The sequence below is a fragment of the Penicillium odoratum genome (assembly GCF_028828045.1).
Source record: "Penicillium odoratum strain IBT 22623 chromosome Unknown utg000003l_segment0_segment0, whole genome shotgun sequence".
NCBI lineage: Eukaryota > Fungi > Ascomycota > Eurotiomycetes > Eurotiales > Aspergillaceae > Penicillium > Penicillium odoratum.
Window position 1 is genome coordinate 353,698 of NW_026643145.1, and position 18,525 is coordinate 372,222.

The following is an 18,525-nucleotide window of genomic DNA, read 5'->3' on the forward strand; positions in this document are numbered from 1 at the left end:
CTCGCACGATCCTCTTGGTTTGGGTTTTCTATAGGGGTTTTTTTTCCTTTTTTTTCTTTTTTTTTGCGTGCTTTCCCTTTCGAATTACCTATCTTCTTCTTTCCCCGCATTTCTAGCGGAGAGACTTATTGCGTGACCCCTGTGGAACGAGCACGGATATGCAACTAAGTTAATCTGGGACCAAGAGGGGGAAGTGCATTAAAGCATTAGAGGGATAAGGATGCAGTGATCAGGCACAGACGCTCAGGCCAGTCAGCAGATTAAGAGGGTTAATTTGGACAAATTTGAACCAATAAAATGTTTCAACAAGTGGAGAAACTCCGATGGTTGCCCCTTCCAGGTTCCTGCAGCTCGCATAATTCCCTCTTCTCTGCCTTTTCGTCTTAAGCGCCCGAACCACGACATAATGGACCCCGCAAGCCATATGATAGGACGCTTATGGCATGGTGTTAGGGAGCTAAAAAAGCGCAATGAGGTGATTTTCCTCAAGGCCTATTTACATTCATAAACCCCTCATATCTTCCTTCCAACTTGACACAATTATACACATACTCTCTCTCTCTCTCTCTCTCTCTCTCTCTCTCTCTCTCTCTCTCTCTCTCTCTCTCTCTCTCTCTCTCTCACACACACACACACACACACTCTCACATACACTCTCATCATGTCCACAGAATGGTCTCTAGATTTCTGTTTGGCGTGTGACCGTCAGACTCTAGGTGGTCCTTATTGCTCTCAATCATGTCGTCTCGCCGAGTTGGATCGTCCAACCCCAGAGGACGAGTCATCCCCAAAAGCTTCACACTCACGTTCTTCTACCCTCGACTCTCACCCTGAGTCCAGATCCTCTCGCAGTCTATCTGCTTCTTCTTCTCAAACATCTCTATCCTCACTTCGGAGTCACACTTCCAATACTACCTTCTCCGATCACCTACAAGTTGAGCTACGAGACTATGCTAGCTCCTTCGATCCTGTACGAGACCTCAAGCGACGCATAACAACCTCCTAATACGAACTCGAATCCAAAAAAAAAAAAAATCTCCCTTCGACCTCAACGAATCATTTGCATATCTCGGAAACAGAATGAATCCTCAAAAAACCCCCCAAACCAGGCGTCATTGCTTGCAAAAACAGGACTGTTTTTCACCCCACTCCTCACGAACCTTATGTATATACCCTTTTGTCTCAATTTTTCTTTATCTTTTTTTCCTGAAACTTCATCTGTGATGTCTGTGATATCTGTGATATATTGGCGTTGGATTTAATAGGGCGCATCATACACCGGATCAGAATGTTCCGAGGGGAAGGGAATCTGGACACTGGGAAACTGTCAAAACTGGCATTTTTTTTAATCTTTTTAAATGGCAGATACAGAATGTAGAATAATAATTCAAGTGAAATCAAATGATAATTCCCATGATCATAGAGAAAAGTATACAAGTGGGGATCGGACCTGATCGACCCGTGGTTTATCCAAATTTCCTAAAAGTCGCCACCGTCATCTCCACTTGGTATCTTGTGGCTTTATTGCGCCACCACTTTTTCCAATGCGGTTACGTCTTTGGGTACGAATCTCACCTTATACCTTTGTGGGATGGCTACTAGACTGGTGGGGTCCGAGTTCCCACGGACGGGGTGCCAGTCAGTGTGATCGTGGGGTTCAATCCGAAAGCTGTTCAGAGTCCGCATGAAGACCAGATAAAGCTCTCGGTTGGCCAGTAATGATCCGGCACACATACGATAGCCCATGCCGTAGGTAAATAGTGGCGCGTCGGGTTGCTCCAACCATCGCTCCGGTCGGAATTCTTTAGGGTCAGTCCACACATCCGGATCTAGTGTCAAACGTTGGCATTTTGGCAAAGACAATTCCAGGGGGGGGGGGGGGTTAAATACCCATATTACATGCCCATGCATTCAAGAAGAACACGGTGCCCTTGGGGATCACCGTCCCCTGGTAGGTGATCTCCCGGATTGATGTTCGAGGTAGAGCCAGTCGGAGGACCGTGAAGTATCTACAAAATTTTAGAGATGGTGTCAGATCGAAGGGAGTATTTTTCATCTTCCAAAGGACAAGAACCTACCGGAGACACTCCCGGACTAGTGCTGCAATGTAGGCACACTTCTGATCGTCATCGGCCGAGCACATGGGCTCATCCTGACCATACATCTCCTGAATGGCTTTGGCGGCCTTGTCTTGTACATCGGGGCGCGTGGAGAGCAGACCAATACTCCATGCGACAAGAGTGGTGACGGTATCCAGACCTCCAGAGAGCATGGTCAGACTGATTGATGTGAGTTCTTCGGTGTTTAACTTGGCTTCCTTGTCCAGGATCACATTGGCCTGGATGCATGGCGTGTGGATTCCCTTTGCCATTCGATCATCCAGGTCTCGATTGAGGGAACCCAGGTACCTATCTCGACGAATGCGCATCTCCGCTGCCTTTTTCGAGTTCCTACTGAATGGATCCAAGCGAAGGAGCGGAATATAGTCCTGCAGATTTCCCGTGGTGCTTCGGAACCTGCTGATCTCCTCTTCCACGTGGGTGATCTCATCAAACAGTTCAGATTCCTGTGATGCAACCCGTACCCCCCAGTTGAGCGTTAAGGCTAGACTCAAGCTTAGGCGCTGGATCATAGGCATCGGATCGACAGGCATCGCCCCACCCTTGCCGTACCGGAATAGCTCCTCCACAAAGGTCTTGGACTCGACATCCAGATGGGAGACATACGAGTCGACCGAGGGTCGATTCAGAGCGGAGGCGGCACCCTTGCGACGGCGCTTTAGAGAGTCACTGTAAGGTGAAGTTCCAATTGTGGTGCCTGCGGTGTTTGAAACAATCTATAGAACAACGCCCAGTGGTCAGATCATACTGTGGGGAATATCCGGGCATTATCACTTACCTTGTGGAATGTATAGAACTCAGGTCGTGAGCTCAAGGCTTGGGCATTCTGGCCAAAGATCACCTTGGCGGAAGCTGCCGAGTTCACGACGACGACCGGAATATTCCCCAGCTGAATCTGATATACAGCACCAAATTGCTTGGACCAGATTCGATACTGCTCCGCCGCATTAACTCGGATTTGGGCCAAATTTCCTATCAAGGGCAGGCCTCGGGGGCCTTTCATGCCCTTGACGCGGGCTGAGGCCCGAATAAACTCGTTCAGGATGACATAGAGGAATGGTAGCAAGGCAGCAGCGATCCCCAGAAACTGCCATGGGTCGTTGATCACTTGCCTCTGTAAGGCCAACAGGCTCGATACGATAGCCATGATCAAGGGTTTGTGCTGAAGCAAGAGACAGTCATAACAGCCATCTATATAGCCGTATTCAGCTGGGTTTTCAATGGAACATTTCCGTACTCGTCATACAAGCATCCAGATTGTACCCCACACTTCCCCAGGTGCAACCGTTAGCCACAGCCGAGTTCCGCACGGAATTACTCCGCTCGACCGGAAATCGAGCGCAGTCCAGCCACGTTTGGTCTATGTATATCTATGAGGAGATAAATCCCCATGTCTATAACAAGGTAGAGTACCATCATTCCTTTTCTTCACCTCATGTCTCCTAGGTGCATTGAGGTAGCATTAGGGAATCACAGTCGCAAAGCACACACCAAGTGTGGTTTAAGATGCCTTCGATCGGTGCCAACATTTGAATTCTATCCATGTAGTTCTACAACTGATAACTACGGAGCACATGTTTCTATATTCCACTTCTCATATACGTACTCTCGGGTTAGTAGTTCAATATTCAGGATTTGGTGTATAAAGGGGGTCGAAATTCAGCTCCTGGCGTGGTGGGTCCAATGATCTCCCCAAGTCCACACAATCCCTGATCCAGGCCTAATTAGAACGCCTCTGGGCTCTTCCTTTCTTTTTCTCCGATTTGCTACGTTCTGTATAAGGGGAAGTCCAAAAAAAGAAAGCATTGTACGAATCCAGTCTAGTGGATCATCAATTGATCCACTCGCAGAGCTTTCCTGGGGCCCGTGGGCAATACAAATTTATGGCCCACTTGATCCGCATTAACATTCCAGGGGGTACCTTGTTGCGCAAGTGTGATGATATTAATTTTCGATGCATAGCCTCTACCTTACGAGCCCGGTACTTGGGAAGTATCTGGAAGGAGCTTAAAACAGGTTAGCAATTGGTAAAAGTGGGTTACTTACCTTTACTCTCTAGGATTGTGAAAGGGAAAAATGGGGCCGCGATCGAAGTGGATCGGAGCCGCAAGTCAGCTGCCCATGCAGAGATTTGCTCCAGACCAGTAAGACATATAATATAGTATAATACCATCATCATATATACTCCATACCTATAAGTATTATACTCTACATAGTATACTATATACTTTCCATACTATATGTATACTATATATAACTAGTACTAGATATACAGCTATTTGGTGAAAACCTGTTGGTCACGCGGAGTGGAATTCCGAATGTTCACTTCTGATTACTTGATTGGTGGGAATTCCAAGGGTCAACGCCGATCCACCAATATGACGCAGGTTCTCTTGAGTCCTTGTTGAACCGGTTTATGGAAGGTAAACCGAACTTGTCAATCTACGTGTTCATGCAAATCTTCCTTGTATCCCGTCATTTATCTAAGTCCCCCCCCCCCATCCTTTTTCCTCCTTCCATATATCTCGACCTTTTCTCTATTCCCACCCCTTTCCACTATTCTTGTCAAACCTCCTTCTTTTTATATCTTGAAATAAGGAGTCATTGCATTATAGTCCAATTGGGACAGACTGAGCTCACTGAGCTCAACATTGGTTAATACTTATCGTTCATCACATACTCGCGGATAATGGCCGCTCGTCACTCACGCAGATTTCTGCGACCGTTGCTGTATACCTCCGCCGCCGCCGCCGCCGGAGCCGGTGTTCTCTACATTTCTTATCGTCCACGTAACATCCCCGGTCTCGAGGCCCCTGCCGTTCCCCCTCCCGGTTACCATGAGGGAAAACTTGTTCCTCCAAATTTCCCCACAATCAAGTCGCGTATCGATCAGATTAAGGACTTGAAGCAGAGTCAGGATGGGGAGTCCTATGATCTGCTGGTCATCGGTGCCGGTGCCACCGGTGCCGGTATTGCGCTAGATGCCGCCACCCGCGGATTAAAGGTGGCTGTGGTGGAGCGTGATGATTTCAGTGCCGGTACCAGCAGTAAGAGCACTAAGCTCGTGCACGGTGGTGTCCGCTACTTGGAGAAGGCGTTTTGGGAATTGGATTACAACCAGTCAGTTGGCTCTTGACAAAAGAAGCAAAAAAAATAAAAACCAAACAGAAGAGTTGGCATTGCTAACAAGCGATATTGCATCCACAGGTACAAGCTGGTAAAGGAGGCGCTTCGTGAGCGCAAATATTTCCTGAACACTGCTCCCCATCTCTCACAATGGCTGCCCATCATGGTGCCGCTCCAAAAATGGTGGCAGGCTCCTTATTTCTGGGCCGGTTGCAAGGCTTATGATCTCTTGGCTGGTTCCGAGGGAATTGAGAGCTCATACTTTTTGACAAAGAGTAAGGCGATCGATTCCTTCCCTATGCTCAAGCGGGATAACGTCATTGGTGCAATGGTCTACTATGGTAAGATGAAATCCGATTCTTTGCCAACTAAGGCGATTGTGAGGGACTGACTGATGTTTTTTAGATGGTGCGCACAACGACTCTCGAATGAATGTTTCCCTCGCCATGACCGCCGCCCTCTACGGCAGCACTGTCGTCAACCACATGGAAGTCACCGGATTGACTAAGGATGCCGACGGTAAGCTCAATGGAGCCCGCCTGAAGGACGTGATTCCGGGCAAGGATGGTGAAGAGGCACAGGAATTCACCATTCGTGCCAAGGGTATTATTAATGCCACCGGTCCCTTCACAGACTCGATCCGCAAGATGGACGAGCCTGATGTCAAGGAGATTGTGGCCCCCAGCTCCGGTGTTCACATCATTCTTCCTGGATACTACAGTCCGTCAAACATGGGTCTCATCGACCCGGCCACGTCTGACGGCCGTGTCATCTTCTTCCTCCCCTGGCAGGGTAACACCATTGCCGGTACTACCGATGCCCCTGCGGAGATCTCCCGTCACCCTGAACCCTCTGAGAAGGACATCAGCTGGATTCTGTCTGAGATCCGTGGTTACCTGGCTCCCGACATCAACGTTGACCGAAGTGATGTCCTGGCTGCGTGGTCTGGTATCCGCCCCTTGGTGCGCGACCCGGCCAAGTCTAGCTCTCAGGCGCTGGTTCGCAACCATCTGATCTCTGTTTCTCCCTCGGGATTGTTGACCTGCGCTGGTGGTAAGTGGACCACCTACCGCCAAATGGCCGAGGAGGCCGTGGATGAAGCTATCGATGTGTTCAAGCTGCAACCCCGTGAGCCGCTCGCGGTCCCGGATATCAGTGGTGTTGGTGGAAGTGGCCTGGTCGCGGACGGTGCCACCCTGGACGGCAGCTGCCAGACCCACCAGGTCCGCCTCATCGGTGCCCACGGTTTCTCCAAGACCCTCTTCATCAACCTTATCCAGCACTTTGGCCTGGAGACCGATGTTGCCAAGCACCTGACTGAGTCGTACGGTGACCGTGCTTGGCAGGTGGCTGCTCTTTCCTCGCCCACCAATGCTCGCTTCCCTGTGCGCGGCCAGCGCATTTCGGCCCTGTACCCCTTCGTGGATGGTGAGGTCCGCTACGCCATTCGCCACGAGTACGCCCAAACTGCCGTTGATGTGATTGCCCGTCGTACCCGGTTGGCTTTCTTGAACGCCGAGGCCGCTCTGGAAGCGTTGCCAAAGGTGATTGACTTGATGGCCGAGGAGTTGAACTGGAGCAACCAGCGTAAGGAGGTGGAGTGGAAGGATTCCATGTCATACCTCCGATCGATGGGTCTCCCCAAGAACTTCCAGGGCCTGTCTCGTCAGGAGGTTCAGGATGGCCGCGTCCAGGACCTCGATGAGGTCGCGTTCAAGACTTTGATTCGAACTGGTAAGTTCCATTCTAAATTTCCCTACGTTTCTTCATTTATGCAATTCGTTGACAATTCCGTAGAACCCCCTGCCGATATTCTCAAGAGTGACGCTGTCACCTCCCCAATCATCTACAGCACCGAGCCCACGGCATCTGCGTCAGCCCAATAGATGAAATAATAGAACCGGCTTTGTACAAATAGAAATGTTACTTTATTCCTCCAGCGGGTTGTTCCTAGCTGTTTCTTATGCCATGGGTTTTACCAGTAGGATTCATATAATACAGGAAAGTGCGGCTCATGGTCTACTTGACATCTGCTGCTTTCATCTCATGCTGATAATATCAATTTTTTCACATCCGTCCCTTTTCCGGCTGTCAGGTAATGGAGTGTTCCGATGACTGGCATGGGTGAGATTCTTCTACCTCGTTGCGCGATGCTCCGGACGCAATCGCTGGTGGTCAGCCTGGCTCTAGGTCCGGAGTTGGCGTCGTTAGGACGGATTGCCTCCAGGCAAGACGACTCAAGTTGGTTCCCTGCACTATTCCTGGTGTACTCAATCTTCTGGCTGAGACTGAACGGCTATTATCTCAGGATCCTTACTCTCTCTACCGTGCTCACTTGCTTAATCATCTCCTGTATGCTGACATGCCTCGCTCTCTCTCTAGCTCTAGGGAAATCCTGGTGCTAACATGTTTTGTTATTAGAAGTATCACTGGCATGGACACTGTTGCCCGGCTGGAACAAGATTTTATCAAAATCCAACAGGTGGAAGATGCTGGAGATATCCTGATCGGGAGCCATGTTCTCATCTGTTCTATCATGACGAATGTCCTCACCGAGCATCCCAATTGTATCATTCCGTATGTATCTATTGGGGCACTTATGGACTTTCTCCCAACTCTCCCAATCGGACCGCCATTCTATCTGTCAACGGTCAGCTTCACAAGCATTCTCATCGCAGTTCTCATGAGTATGGTCGCGATTTCCCTTGGTTGGACTTCTCCTCACCTCCAGGCATTCCCTCCAGTTCCGACAATACAATATGCCTGTCTTGCTATTGCCGACATCGTCTTTACATATGCTGGTTATGTTGTCTTCTTTCTTTTCTCCGAACTCGAAGACATCGATGCTCTTCCCAATGCCCTTGTATCTCTACACTCCCGGGTAGCGATCCTGTACAAGCCTTCAGCAATCGCCATCCATGCCTTTGTTGGCAACGAGGCCATACCTCTTGCCCTCAGCGCTGTCGGGAAACTCCATCGTCAGATCTCCATCTCCTATGGGATTGCAACGCCAGCGGTTAGTGCCCAAGAAATAACATTCCTATCAATTCACTTACCGGGACATTCTAGCTTGTCGTCGGGGTAGTGGTGACTGCCCATGTTGTGGTCAAGCTCATCTACCTCCGTATGGTCTGTGATATCAACTCCATGCACAACCGATCTTATGCAGGCCGAGGCACATGGGCTGTGAGCTATGCAAGCCTTTATATCGTATCCTGGGTCATTACCGAAGGAATCCCTATCTCCAAGGACAGGCTTAATGTGGTACGTTCTTCCCTGCTTCGATCTGTAACTCGAGCTAATGAAACGAGGGCTCACTGCCTATCATATGTGTTCCTTCCAATCTTCCACTTATGTTCCGGCTTTATGTCAAGCGAAATAGCTCGTTCTTGACCCAAAAACAAATGATGACATTATTCGTCAACCTTTCCATATTGACCTTGATGCTACTCATTGTAAATCCAAAAGAGCCCACTTTGAAGTTGAAACTGACGGGAATGAGTGGATTATCGGTATGTATTGCTCTATTTGGTCCATCTACCAGCATATTTTGTTCAGTTAGCGGTTTCAGCACAAGTTATTCCCAGGACTCTAGATCTTCATAGATTCACGTGGACACATGTATTCAGATTGCCTTGACAAGCTCATTTGAAGTAGACTACTCAAGTAAGATTCTCATAACAGTTGGAAGGATGAAAACGTAAAATCTATAGGGACAAAAAGTACATTAATATACATTAGAATCGACCAATCTCTACCAGGATTAGGCCACCTTTTCCAAGAGCAAAAGTACGGAAGTACATTTTCCCCGGAAGAATTGCTAATGGGACCATATGTGGAGTCGCGTCAGCGTCACACCACCAAATCCTCAAATTAAATGACCGTCTTTTGGTTATTTTTTTTTCTGTTTCTGTTTTTCTTGTATCCGTACAAAATCCAATGGAAAAACATGAATACCGCCCCGCGGCTTCAAATTACATTCCATGCGGAGATGCCTTGTTTTGATGCATGAGGTCCCAACTGAGACCAGGATTTAGTCATGCATATATACCCCATTCCCGCTGGAAGCGCAATGACCTGCATCCTGCTTTCACCCCAACCCCTCCTTTGTAGGCGACCTAGGACTGAGGCGATCCAACCGGGAGAAACATGTTCTTGCTCCACCTTCCCATCCCTCCATTTATGACCAATGGAGAGGGGAACAAGGCCCTTGCTCCGGTTGGGAGGTAAAAGTGTCGGTGTAGTAGACGATGACATGTGGAATCACCATGATCGTGTTGGGTGTTCTGACAGAACAAGCAATCAACAATGTCATTGTAGTTCTGACTCCTGGGATGCGCAGGTGTACCCATGTTGGGCCGATCACAGATTTGGCCCATTCGGTAGATCCAGGTTATTTCTTGGCACCATTATTGGAGGCATGAAAACTGTTCCAATAGCGATTCACGACCCCTTGGGTGATTGAGGGTTGAGTGGCCCGAAAACGCTCAAGAAAATAATTGAACAGGGCGAATTCATCTGGGCTCAAAATAATAGTGTCTGGTTCCGCTTGAATTCGAGCCCATAGATCGGTGATGGCGACCTCTAGAATTCTGGAGGTTGGATCGTCCACAGGTAGCTCACTAGTACGAGCGCGGTCCAAGGCTTGTCGAATGTTTGCCTGATTGGTTTCAGACATATTGAAATGATTCCTCCGAGGCCGTGTTAAAGGAAGAGCCACGGGTTCAGACACCCACCGAAAGTAAAGACAGAGATGAAATGGAACATGCGACTGAAGGGAAAACCCGAGGCTTTTCAATCATGAGATGGAGTCAAAAGTGGAGCAGTTAGCAGGGGGGTGTGGAAATAAAAAAAAGAGAAAGGGGGAAAAAAGAGGTATATCTCCGGGTTATAGAGAAGACAAAGCCGAGATTATCATGTAAGTTCGGAATAGAGCTATACCTTCTCGGTTGCACAAAAGCACGAATCGGCCATCATCCCGGGAAGAGAGAAAAAAAAGACGCAAAACATCCATTATGGGGCGAGAACGAAGCTAAAGTGGGGTTGCGGTTCATAGAAAAGAGTTCACTGGCGTAACGGTTTTAATAAAATGACATGCTTCGGCTAGGATCGAACTAGACCGGGGATCGAGAGGATGAAACCGTTTGATTCGTTGCTATGAACGGTTAACTCAGAATGGGTTTAGTTCAAATTAAGAGAGAGAGAGAGAGAGTACAAGCTTCACTTGTAGAAATCCCGGCAAGTCCGTTTCACCTTTTCATTCCCGAATCTCCCAAGTTGGCCCACTAGGTCCATCTTGATCTCGAGCTTCCTAGTTTGTTTCAGAATGTCTCTGTGATACGCGATCTCGGAGCCCCATCGTTAAGGCTGGTTTTTTGACGGAATGTGCCGGGTAATTGGAATTGAAAGGCCCTTGCAGTGGGGAGAGACTTGAACCGAGAGGAAGCTAAAGCCCAGACAGGTTATTGCGCCGGAATTGAAGTTAAAAGATTTCGGCTTTTCCTGTTCAGAAACATATGGAAGGTGAACAGAAGAAAAACTTGGCTCAAATGTGTATCCAGGTACGCCTTCCAAGGTTGGTAGACACGTATGTAACTACATATACAAATACGTCATATGTATAATATATATACCTGGGTATTGCAATAAAGATGTCGATTTAAATAGTTAATAAAATATCGATACATATATAGATAGATATATAGTTGGATATATAGATAGATATGGATAAAAACATGCATACATATACGCATACTTACTATAAATTTCTGTTGGTGCCGGATAGATTAATCATCGTGATCTGGAGCGGAAAGGACCTTTGATGTTGACAGCTTCCCCAGTCTCCCCTTCAACCATCCCCCAACCACCCAGCATGCCTGAGAACCCCCAAGGTGCGCGCATAAATAATTCCTCCCTTAATAATCCCATACTCATGCCTCACTAGGCGCGAAATCTAAGAAGAGCAAGAAGAAGGCCAAGGCCAAGGTGGATGCCGAACTGGCCGACTCCCCAGGCGTTGAACATGAACAGCCCGAGGATGCCACTCAGGTGCGCCATGGGTTTCTCTGTAATTGTGACCCCGTGCTGAGAATTTCACAGAATGATGTCGAGGAACTGGACGATGCGGTAGAAACCCCCTCCACCGATGCCCCTCCCGACCCTGGCAGCGCGCTATATCAGTCCGCCAATGATACCAAATACGGCAATGTAACACGAGAGACGCAAGACACTCAACCGGCGCCTGCAACCGCAACCGCAACCGCGACCGTGACCGAGCCCAAAGATCGCTTCGATGCGCTGGTTCGAGAGCGAGACTCCCTACGGGCCGAGGTCACCGACATGCGGAAATCACTGGAGGAGATCCAGTCCAAACATCGAGTGGAAATGGAAGTGTTGCAGCAGAAATTGGATGATGCAGAGTCCAAGAAGGAACAGGCTGAAACCCAATTCCAGAAGCTGCTGGAGCGTGTGAATATTATCAAATCTCAATTGGGAGAGCGCCTCAAGGAGGACGAGGTGTGTTGAATTGGCTCAATTGATGCTCACTTGATTCTGTCTTGCTCATACAGTCCGTATAGGAGGAATTGGCCCAGGCGCGATCTCAGATCGAGGAGCTCGAAGACGAGAACGCAAACTTAAAGTCACAGCTTGATGCCAAGTCAGCCGAGCTTGCTGACCTCTCCGATGGATCAGCACTGCAGTCCAAAGAGATCGCCACACTTCGAGATCGCGCAACCCTGTCACAGCAGAATTGGTTGAAAGAAAAGCAGGAATTGATCGACCAAGAGTCCTATCTCCAATCCGAGTTCGAACAAGCCAAGGAGGCCATGCACAACTGGGAGGTACTTGCGATGGAGGAACGCTCTATCCGGGAGAACCTGGGCGAGAAAGTCGTTGATCTTGAGGAGCAGCTTGGGAACCTTCGCGATGCCTACGAGAAGGCCACAAGTGACCGGGATACCCAGCAATCGACCATCGACGGTCTCCAGCGTGCATTGCAGGAAATCCAATCAGCACGGAAGCAGGAACTCCGCGAGCTGGTAGAAAGTTCAGATGCTCAGCTGGAGGAGCTGAGAAGATCGCTACGAGAGGCACAACAACAAGCTGGCGATGCAGACAAGAATATGAAGAATGCGCAAGAAGAACTAGATCGGGTGCGCCCGTTTGAGAAGGAGGTGAAAGAGAAAAATCTGCTCATCGGAAAGCTGCGTCATGAAGCAGTCACATTAAATGATCACCTTACCAAGGCCTTGCGATTCCTCAAGAAGGGGAAGCCGGAGGATAACGTGGACCGGTAAGTTCTTACCTTGACAGATTCCGTAAGGGGTTCCACCTTGACTGATATCTCTAGGCATATTGTCACAAACCACCTGCTGCATTTCCTGGCGCTAGATCGATCGGATCCTAAGAAGTTCCAAATCCTACAACTCATAGCAGCCCTTTTGGGCTGGGATGACGGTAAGTTCTCCACCCTATGTAACTTCACCCTACATGTTCACTCATGAATACATCTAGAACAACGAGAACAAGCTGGGCTCGCTCGACCAGGCACCTCAACTATGTCTGGTAAGCTTCGGGTTCCCGGGACTCCTTTACGGACTCCCAGTACGCCCAACCTGGCCGAATTCATGGACAATGGAGCGTCCAGCAAGGAAACACTGGCGGAGTTATGGTCCAATTTCCTGGAGCAGGAAGCAGAGGCGGGCAACCTGAACGCGATGCGACGAGGTAGCCACTCAGGACCTACTAAATCATAATGCTCTAGTGTTATGGTTCATGTATAGAAACGAGATCTCATAGTGGGCATCTCCAACCACCGCATATTTCTACTCGTTCTCGAGTTTTCTTTCGATAAGGACCTGGTATCTATTTAAGGGCGCCTGATTCTCTGCCCAGTCCTATTTGTAAGGCGCCTAGTTGCTGACGTAATGTGTGGAACCAGGAAGTCTGGCCACAAGGATAATCAGGACCTGGAAAGCTTACCAAAAACAACCTGGGTCATCAGCTACTGCATAGAAGTCCTTTATAGTGAAAGGGACGAGGATGAGTGAGCCAATATGAGTTTCTCAGGGATGATTAAGGAAACTAAGTACATGGAGAAAACCAGATAGCAGAAGCGCTCGATACCAAAAGACTTTCCCCCGCAATACAAATGGTAATAAAGAAGCCCGGAATCTGTGCCCGCGAAACGGGGAGAACAGGGAGAGGACGAAAACAGGAGACGTAAAGGAGAAATGGGATATCTGCAAAGGCCGTCGAAAGGGACAGGAAATTTTTCAGAATGATGTTGTCCAGTGGTGACCATTTCACATCACTCAAATTCACCAAAGATGGACACATACGCCACCTGAGGGATTTAGTATCCGTTCATGGCCGCACGTTGCGAGTTGCGGCTGAGTTCGCGATCCGCCGAGGGGCTGATGGGTCGGCTGCCACCGGTGTGGCCACCAGCAGCGCTGCTCTCCTTCAGAGCCAACAGCTGCTTGGCACGGAAGGTCTCGTAGTGGATTTGGCTGGTGGTTTCCACCAGGTCCTGGAGGTGGGTACGGGTGAGGAAGTTACGCAGATAGACAAACTCGCAGTGGGTCTCGTCCTCAACGTTGATTACTCCCCAGCGGTTCTGGCGGCCGCGAACCTGCTTGCCGTTGACCACGATGGTCTTCTCACTGCCGACAACCGAGAAGGGAATGATGTCCTACAAGCCCAGGTTAATATGTATCTCAAAACCAGGATCATGTGGATACTCTCTCCTTACCTTAATCTGAGCATTGATAGCCCGCTCCTCATCATCAAGCTCGCCGTTGTCGTAGGGGTACATCTTTAGATTGTGGAAGGCAAACTCCTCCTTGATGCGCTCCTTGAAGGCTAGGCGCTCCTCGAGGGTCAGGGAATCAGACTTGGCAATAACGGGGACAACATTGACAACATCGGAGAGCTTCTTCAGAACAACAATATCGATGGGCTTAAGGCTGTATAATCATCATCGGTTAGTGGGAGACTGGCACTGAAAGACCGGAGCTTCGTTTGATTTTGGCAGGAGAAACGCACGCATGACCGGAGGGCTGGATGAAGAACAAGCAGCAGTGGATGCGTGTATCTTGGATATAACGCTCACGCTGAGCTGTGAGCTCCTTGCGAAGGTATGCAGAGTGCTGGTCCTTGATGTACTTGACAATGGGGTCCCAGCTAGAGGAATGTTAGCGCGAGAGGGTATATTGAAGTGGGATAATCAGGTCCGTACCAACGGTCGTTGTTGACCTGGTCTCCGTAACCAGGGGTGTCGACGATGTTCAGGCGGAGACGCACGCCGTTTTCCTCGATGACTAGTGGAACCCGTGAGCCATTGCGATTCTCCTTGGGCGAAAAAAGCTTCTAATTTGAGAACATACTATGCGAAACTGTCTGAATTTCGGTGGTGGAGCGCACGGGTTCATTGGGGGTAAGGCGACCCTTGGAGTCGATCAGGTGGGACGCGAAGATGGTGTTGACAAGCGTGGACTTGCCCAGACCGGTTTGTCCTGTATAGGGCGTCAGAAATAATCAAAGTGAGGAACTGTAGGGGGAATCGAGGTGGCGCATACCAACACACATGACATTGAACTGGAAACCACGCTTCAACAGCTTCCGCTCAATCTGGGAGGTGATGCTATCGAAACCGACATGGCTGTGGGGGAAAACGGTAGGCTGTTGACCAGTAGCAGAGGTGGTAGCGGCGGCGGCCATTGTTGGAGGAAGAATTTGAGGATAAATAGAAAAGAAGTTTCAAGAATTACCCCAAAGTCAAGCAAAAACCTCAACAAGAATAGTTGTACTTTGAAGCCCCTTAAGTTGTTCTTTCTCTATCGACAACTCAGGGGTGTAACGCTATACCTAATTTGGACTAGTGTTGTACGGCGCAAACCGAAACTTTGGTTTCTTTGGTTTCTTTGGTTTTGGTTTTGGTTTTGGTTTTCACGAACTTCAACTTCCAACTTGTCCGAAGCTCGACCTTACACATAAACCCCGACATAATGGCAATGTCAATCTCTCCGCTCGCCAGAGCTCTGCCTCAGCTTCCCCGGTTCTCTTTACTCTCCGCTATCGCCTTGCCCTCAATCTCCATCTCCGTTCCACCGCTACTCTCCGATCTCTGGGACTCGGTCCTCCGCGCTGTCCCGAAGAAGAAGACCTCGCACATGAAGAAGCGCCATCGTCAAATGGCTGGAAAAGCCCTGAAGGATGTCCACAGTCTCAACAAGTGCCCGGGTTGTGGTCAGGTGAAGCGGGCGCATCTGCTGTGTTCCAACTGTGTCAAAGGTATGTGGGGAATTTTCTCGAGAAAGGCATGCCGCCTGCAATGGCGATTTGCATTTGACCTACTCATTCAAGGGAGACAAGGCAAGAGCTAACACCGGAAGTAGATATCCAGCAATCATGGAAGTCGGCTCAGACCACTCAAACCGCTTGAAGTGGCAATGATACAGGATTCTGATCGCGCGGTCAAGTGCATTCGACTTGTTCAAGTGGAAATATAAAGACGAATTGTGTATTTCTAGAGTTTATTTTTTTCATTTCTTTTTCTATGGGATCTGCAGATAATATCTATCTGCTGCATGGCACCTGGCGTCTGGTTACGTGGGGGACAAGAAAACTTGTATTATTCCAAAAGGTCCTGATGGCCTCCAATCAATTGTCAACTCCAATTGACGATAATTTCCAAACTTCCAATTGTAAGCGTACGTGGTTAGTTTAGAAAGACGTAGAGAAGTTGTCCTGATTTGCATGTCAACTGGGGTAGAAAAGGCGGAAATGCGGGCAAAAGTTAACCAACGTCATTTCCGCAACCGCGACAATTTTGGACCACCCAACCTTGACTTGCATATTGTACCAAAAAAGCATGGTATGATAATCATTCAAGTTGCTAGGATTTATAAGCTAATAGTCCGCAGTCGAGACAATACCTCGCGTGGGGATCCGCAGACAATGGTGAGTGATCATGGATCGCGTGTTTGTTACGCAAAAACGACGAGCTAACCCCACCCTCAGCGCACCCCGTGGATATCTTCTCGCTAGCAGTAACAAATGATCAGATTCTATCTGCATCAGGCGCACCGTCTATTAAAGTGCACTCAGCCACCGAAGCAGACTTTCCGCTAGTTCAATCGATTGACGGAGCTCACACTTTAGGTTGTCATCATGTGGTCACCGATGCAAAGGGCTCTCGAGCTGTTAGTGCAGGCTTCGCAGGTGACATCAAAGTCTGGTCTTGCCAGGAGGGCCATTGGTCTCTCGACAAGACTTCTTCAGGTACGGTTCACGTTAGACGAGAGGCTTTGACATACTGACCAAATGCTAGCCAATCTAGATGATGTGAAGGTTTGGGCAGTCGCATTGGCGGAGGATGGTCAGTACCTGGCAGGTGTTTCTCAAGATGGTCGAATCGGAGTATGGGACCTAGCCGCAGATGGGGCCCAAATTCGAGACCACGAGACCAAGGGCAGCTTTGGTACTTGTATCGACCTGGTAGGTTCATGAGGAGCTGCCAACAAATCATCTTCTGACATTCCTAGTCGCCCGATGGCCGATTCATTGCTAGCGGACATGAAAATGGTGCCGTCTACATCTTTACCACTGAAATTGGCCGAATGCCGTTCTCTCTTTCCGGTACGTGGTACAAGCCCCGGTGACTCTACATGATCTAACATGATATACCAGGCTTGGTGAAGCCAGTTCGTTCGGTTGCTTTCTCTCCTGGAGGGAAAATTCTGGCGGCGGCTGGAGACTCCAAGGTGATTGTGTTGTATGATACGTCATCCGGCGAACAGATTGCAAATCTCTCAGGCCATTCTGCTTGGGTACTGTCTCTTTCTTGGAGCTTCACTGGGGAGTATCTTCTCAGCAGGTAAACCATACAACCCTCACTTTTACCAAATGGGACCCATTGCTTACCAATGTCCGCAGTTCTTTCGATGGGAAAGTCAAGGTCTGGTCTATGGAAACCAAGATGTGTGTTGCCACCCAATCTGAGACCGAAAAGGCTGTCTGGAGCGTTAAGTGGCTGCCCAAGAACGGCAGATCAGAAGCCTTTGCAGCAGCCGGTGCGAATAGAAGCCTCGCATTTTACCGAGAGGCTACCGGGGGCTAAAGAAAAACGTTGCCTTTGCCCGTGACCTACGTAGACTTGATGATTTCGGCGACGACAAAGATAATTCGGCATAAAGCTCATAAATTTCATATCACAGATATCCATACACCCTGGGAAATTACATCTTCAGTTCAATTCATAGTTTCCACAAATAACTTTCTCATTCGCTTGAGAAATGCGCCAAAGTCCCGGTCCTCGTTGACAAGATCGACCTCACGCTCCAAAGCTTCACGGTTCACCTTTGGCCGCGTGTGGAACACTTCATAATCTCGACTAGCAGTTCCCAATTCGAACCATGCCTCTGATTCCCAATCCTTCTCTACTATATGACTGTAAACGAATTTCAATCGATCCTCTCGGCCAGCCCCCTCGATCCGTAAACAAAGATAATCCTGCCAGAACTCCAGTTCCGGGTTGTTGAGACGAGATTGCGCATCCAATTGTTTTGCGTGGTTTTTCTGTGCCTCCAGTCTTTGGTCGATTGCCTTTCGGGTCTCCGTGATCTGTTGTTTGAGACGGTCCCGCTTGGTGAGTCGAGAGTCGCGCTCCATAGTGATCGAGGAAATCGCAGTGTGCATTTCAGCAGCCTCAGCCGCCTCTTTTTGAAGAGTTTGTTCATGGGTCTGGGTTTTGAGGTTCAGGATCTCAATATCACGCTGTCGCATCCGCTCGTCCTCTATGTTTTCCAGTCAGTTCAACAGGTGGGGGGATTAGAGGGTAGGAGATCACAGTGTACCTTGTAATTCAGCAAGATTGATATGAAACTGGTTCCTCTCCTCCAGAACTTGTTTGCGCCCTCGCTCAATGAATGCATCGAATTTAACCGTAAACTGTGCCATGCGATTGCGCAGGTCATCAAAACCAAAGTTGATGCTGGGAAGAGAGTCCGCCATGGATGGCGCATCTGCCGAGATCAACGGAGGACGCATACCACTCGTTGAGAGTGATGGATCAAATGAAGATGTCATGTTTTAGTGTGGTTTGAGTTGATTTGACGCGAATGTAAACTGATTGAAACAAACCGCGTGGAAGATGAAGTGTTTGGGGGTTGCGGCGCAACCGCGGAACTTATCTTATCGATAAGAAAAAACTCTCATCGAGAGAGAATCTTTGATAGCTTCACTTCCTCTTTGGATAACTTTTGAAACTCGGGTT

At 48.8% G+C, this 18,525-nt stretch overlaps 9 protein-coding genes across 9 annotated transcripts; 5 read left to right on the plus strand and 4 right to left on the minus strand.

Moving 5' to 3' along the window:
• Positions 1-661: 661 nt before the first annotated feature.
• Positions 662-1,006, plus strand: N7520_003375 (uncharacterized protein; the record flags this gene model as incomplete). Its single annotated transcript, XM_057137310.1, has 1 exon — positions 662-1,006. The coding sequence occupies one exon, from the start codon at positions 662-664 to the stop codon at positions 1,004-1,006; it is 345 nt and encodes a 114-aa protein (XP_056997775.1).
• A 515-nt stretch (positions 1,007-1,521) lies between these two features.
• N7520_003376 (cytochrome P450) lies at positions 1,522-3,267 on the minus strand (the record flags this gene model as incomplete). Its single annotated transcript, XM_057137311.1, has 4 exons — positions 1,522-1,829; positions 1,891-2,009; positions 2,079-2,836; positions 2,899-3,267. 4 exons carry the CDS (start codon positions 3,265-3,267, stop codon positions 1,522-1,524), a joined length of 1,554 nt encoding a protein of 517 aa, XP_056997776.1.
• Positions 3,268-4,809: 1,542 nt separating this feature from the next.
• On the plus strand, positions 4,810-9,013 carry N7520_003377 (glycerol-3-phosphate dehydrogenase GUT2; the record flags this gene model as incomplete). The annotated part of the gene is made up of 8 exons (XM_057137312.1): positions 4,810-5,240; positions 5,328-5,587; positions 5,652-6,980; positions 7,044-7,119; positions 7,668-8,262; positions 8,316-8,510; positions 8,629-8,758; positions 8,988-9,013. The coding sequence occupies 8 exons, from the start codon at positions 4,810-4,812 to the stop codon at positions 9,011-9,013; spliced, it is 3,042 nt and encodes a 1,013-aa protein (XP_056997777.1).
• Positions 9,014-9,639: 626 nt separating this feature from the next.
• N7520_003378 (uncharacterized protein) lies at positions 9,640-9,924 on the minus strand (the record flags this gene model as incomplete). Its single annotated transcript, XM_057137313.1, has 1 exon — positions 9,640-9,924. One exon carries the CDS (start codon positions 9,922-9,924, stop codon positions 9,640-9,642), a length of 285 nt encoding a protein of 94 aa, XP_056997778.1.
• A 1,194-nt stretch (positions 9,925-11,118) lies between these two features.
• N7520_003379 (putative Golgi matrix protein) lies at positions 11,119-13,003 on the plus strand (the record flags this gene model as incomplete). The annotated part of the gene is made up of 6 exons (XM_057137314.1): positions 11,119-11,137; positions 11,191-11,294; positions 11,346-11,762; positions 11,825-12,540; positions 12,598-12,704; positions 12,762-13,003. 6 exons carry the CDS (start codon positions 11,119-11,121, stop codon positions 13,001-13,003), a joined length of 1,605 nt encoding a protein of 534 aa, XP_056997779.1.
• A 599-nt stretch (positions 13,004-13,602) lies between these two features.
• Positions 13,603-14,969, minus strand: aspD (septin aspD; the record flags this gene model as incomplete). The annotated part of the gene is made up of 6 exons (XM_057137315.1): positions 13,603-13,941; positions 14,002-14,215; positions 14,295-14,432; positions 14,488-14,569; positions 14,636-14,764; positions 14,828-14,969. The coding sequence occupies 6 exons, from the start codon at positions 14,967-14,969 to the stop codon at positions 13,603-13,605; spliced, it is 1,044 nt and encodes a 347-aa protein (XP_056997780.1).
• Positions 14,970-15,256: 287 nt separating this feature from the next.
• On the plus strand, positions 15,257-15,634 carry N7520_003381 (mitochondrial 54S ribosomal protein bL32m; the record flags this gene model as incomplete). The annotated part of the gene is made up of 2 exons (XM_057137316.1): positions 15,257-15,542; positions 15,615-15,634. 2 exons carry the CDS (start codon positions 15,257-15,259, stop codon positions 15,632-15,634), a joined length of 306 nt encoding a protein of 101 aa, XP_056997781.1.
• A 534-nt stretch (positions 15,635-16,168) lies between these two features.
• N7520_003382 (SKI complex subunit WD repeat protein SKI8) lies at positions 16,169-17,370 on the plus strand (the record flags this gene model as incomplete). The annotated part of the gene is made up of 6 exons (XM_057137317.1): positions 16,169-16,211; positions 16,272-16,532; positions 16,582-16,748; positions 16,796-16,889; positions 16,941-17,127; positions 17,187-17,370. Coding segments are annotated over 6 exons (936 nt in total), but the record flags the coding sequence as incomplete, so codon positions are not given.
• Positions 17,371-17,501: 131 nt separating this feature from the next.
• On the minus strand, positions 17,502-18,338 carry N7520_003383 (kinetochore Spc25 family protein; the record flags this gene model as incomplete). The annotated part of the gene is made up of 2 exons (XM_057137318.1): positions 17,502-18,046; positions 18,107-18,338. 2 exons carry the CDS (start codon positions 18,336-18,338, stop codon positions 17,502-17,504), a joined length of 777 nt encoding a protein of 258 aa, XP_056997783.1.
• Positions 18,339-18,525: the final 187 nt, after the last annotated feature.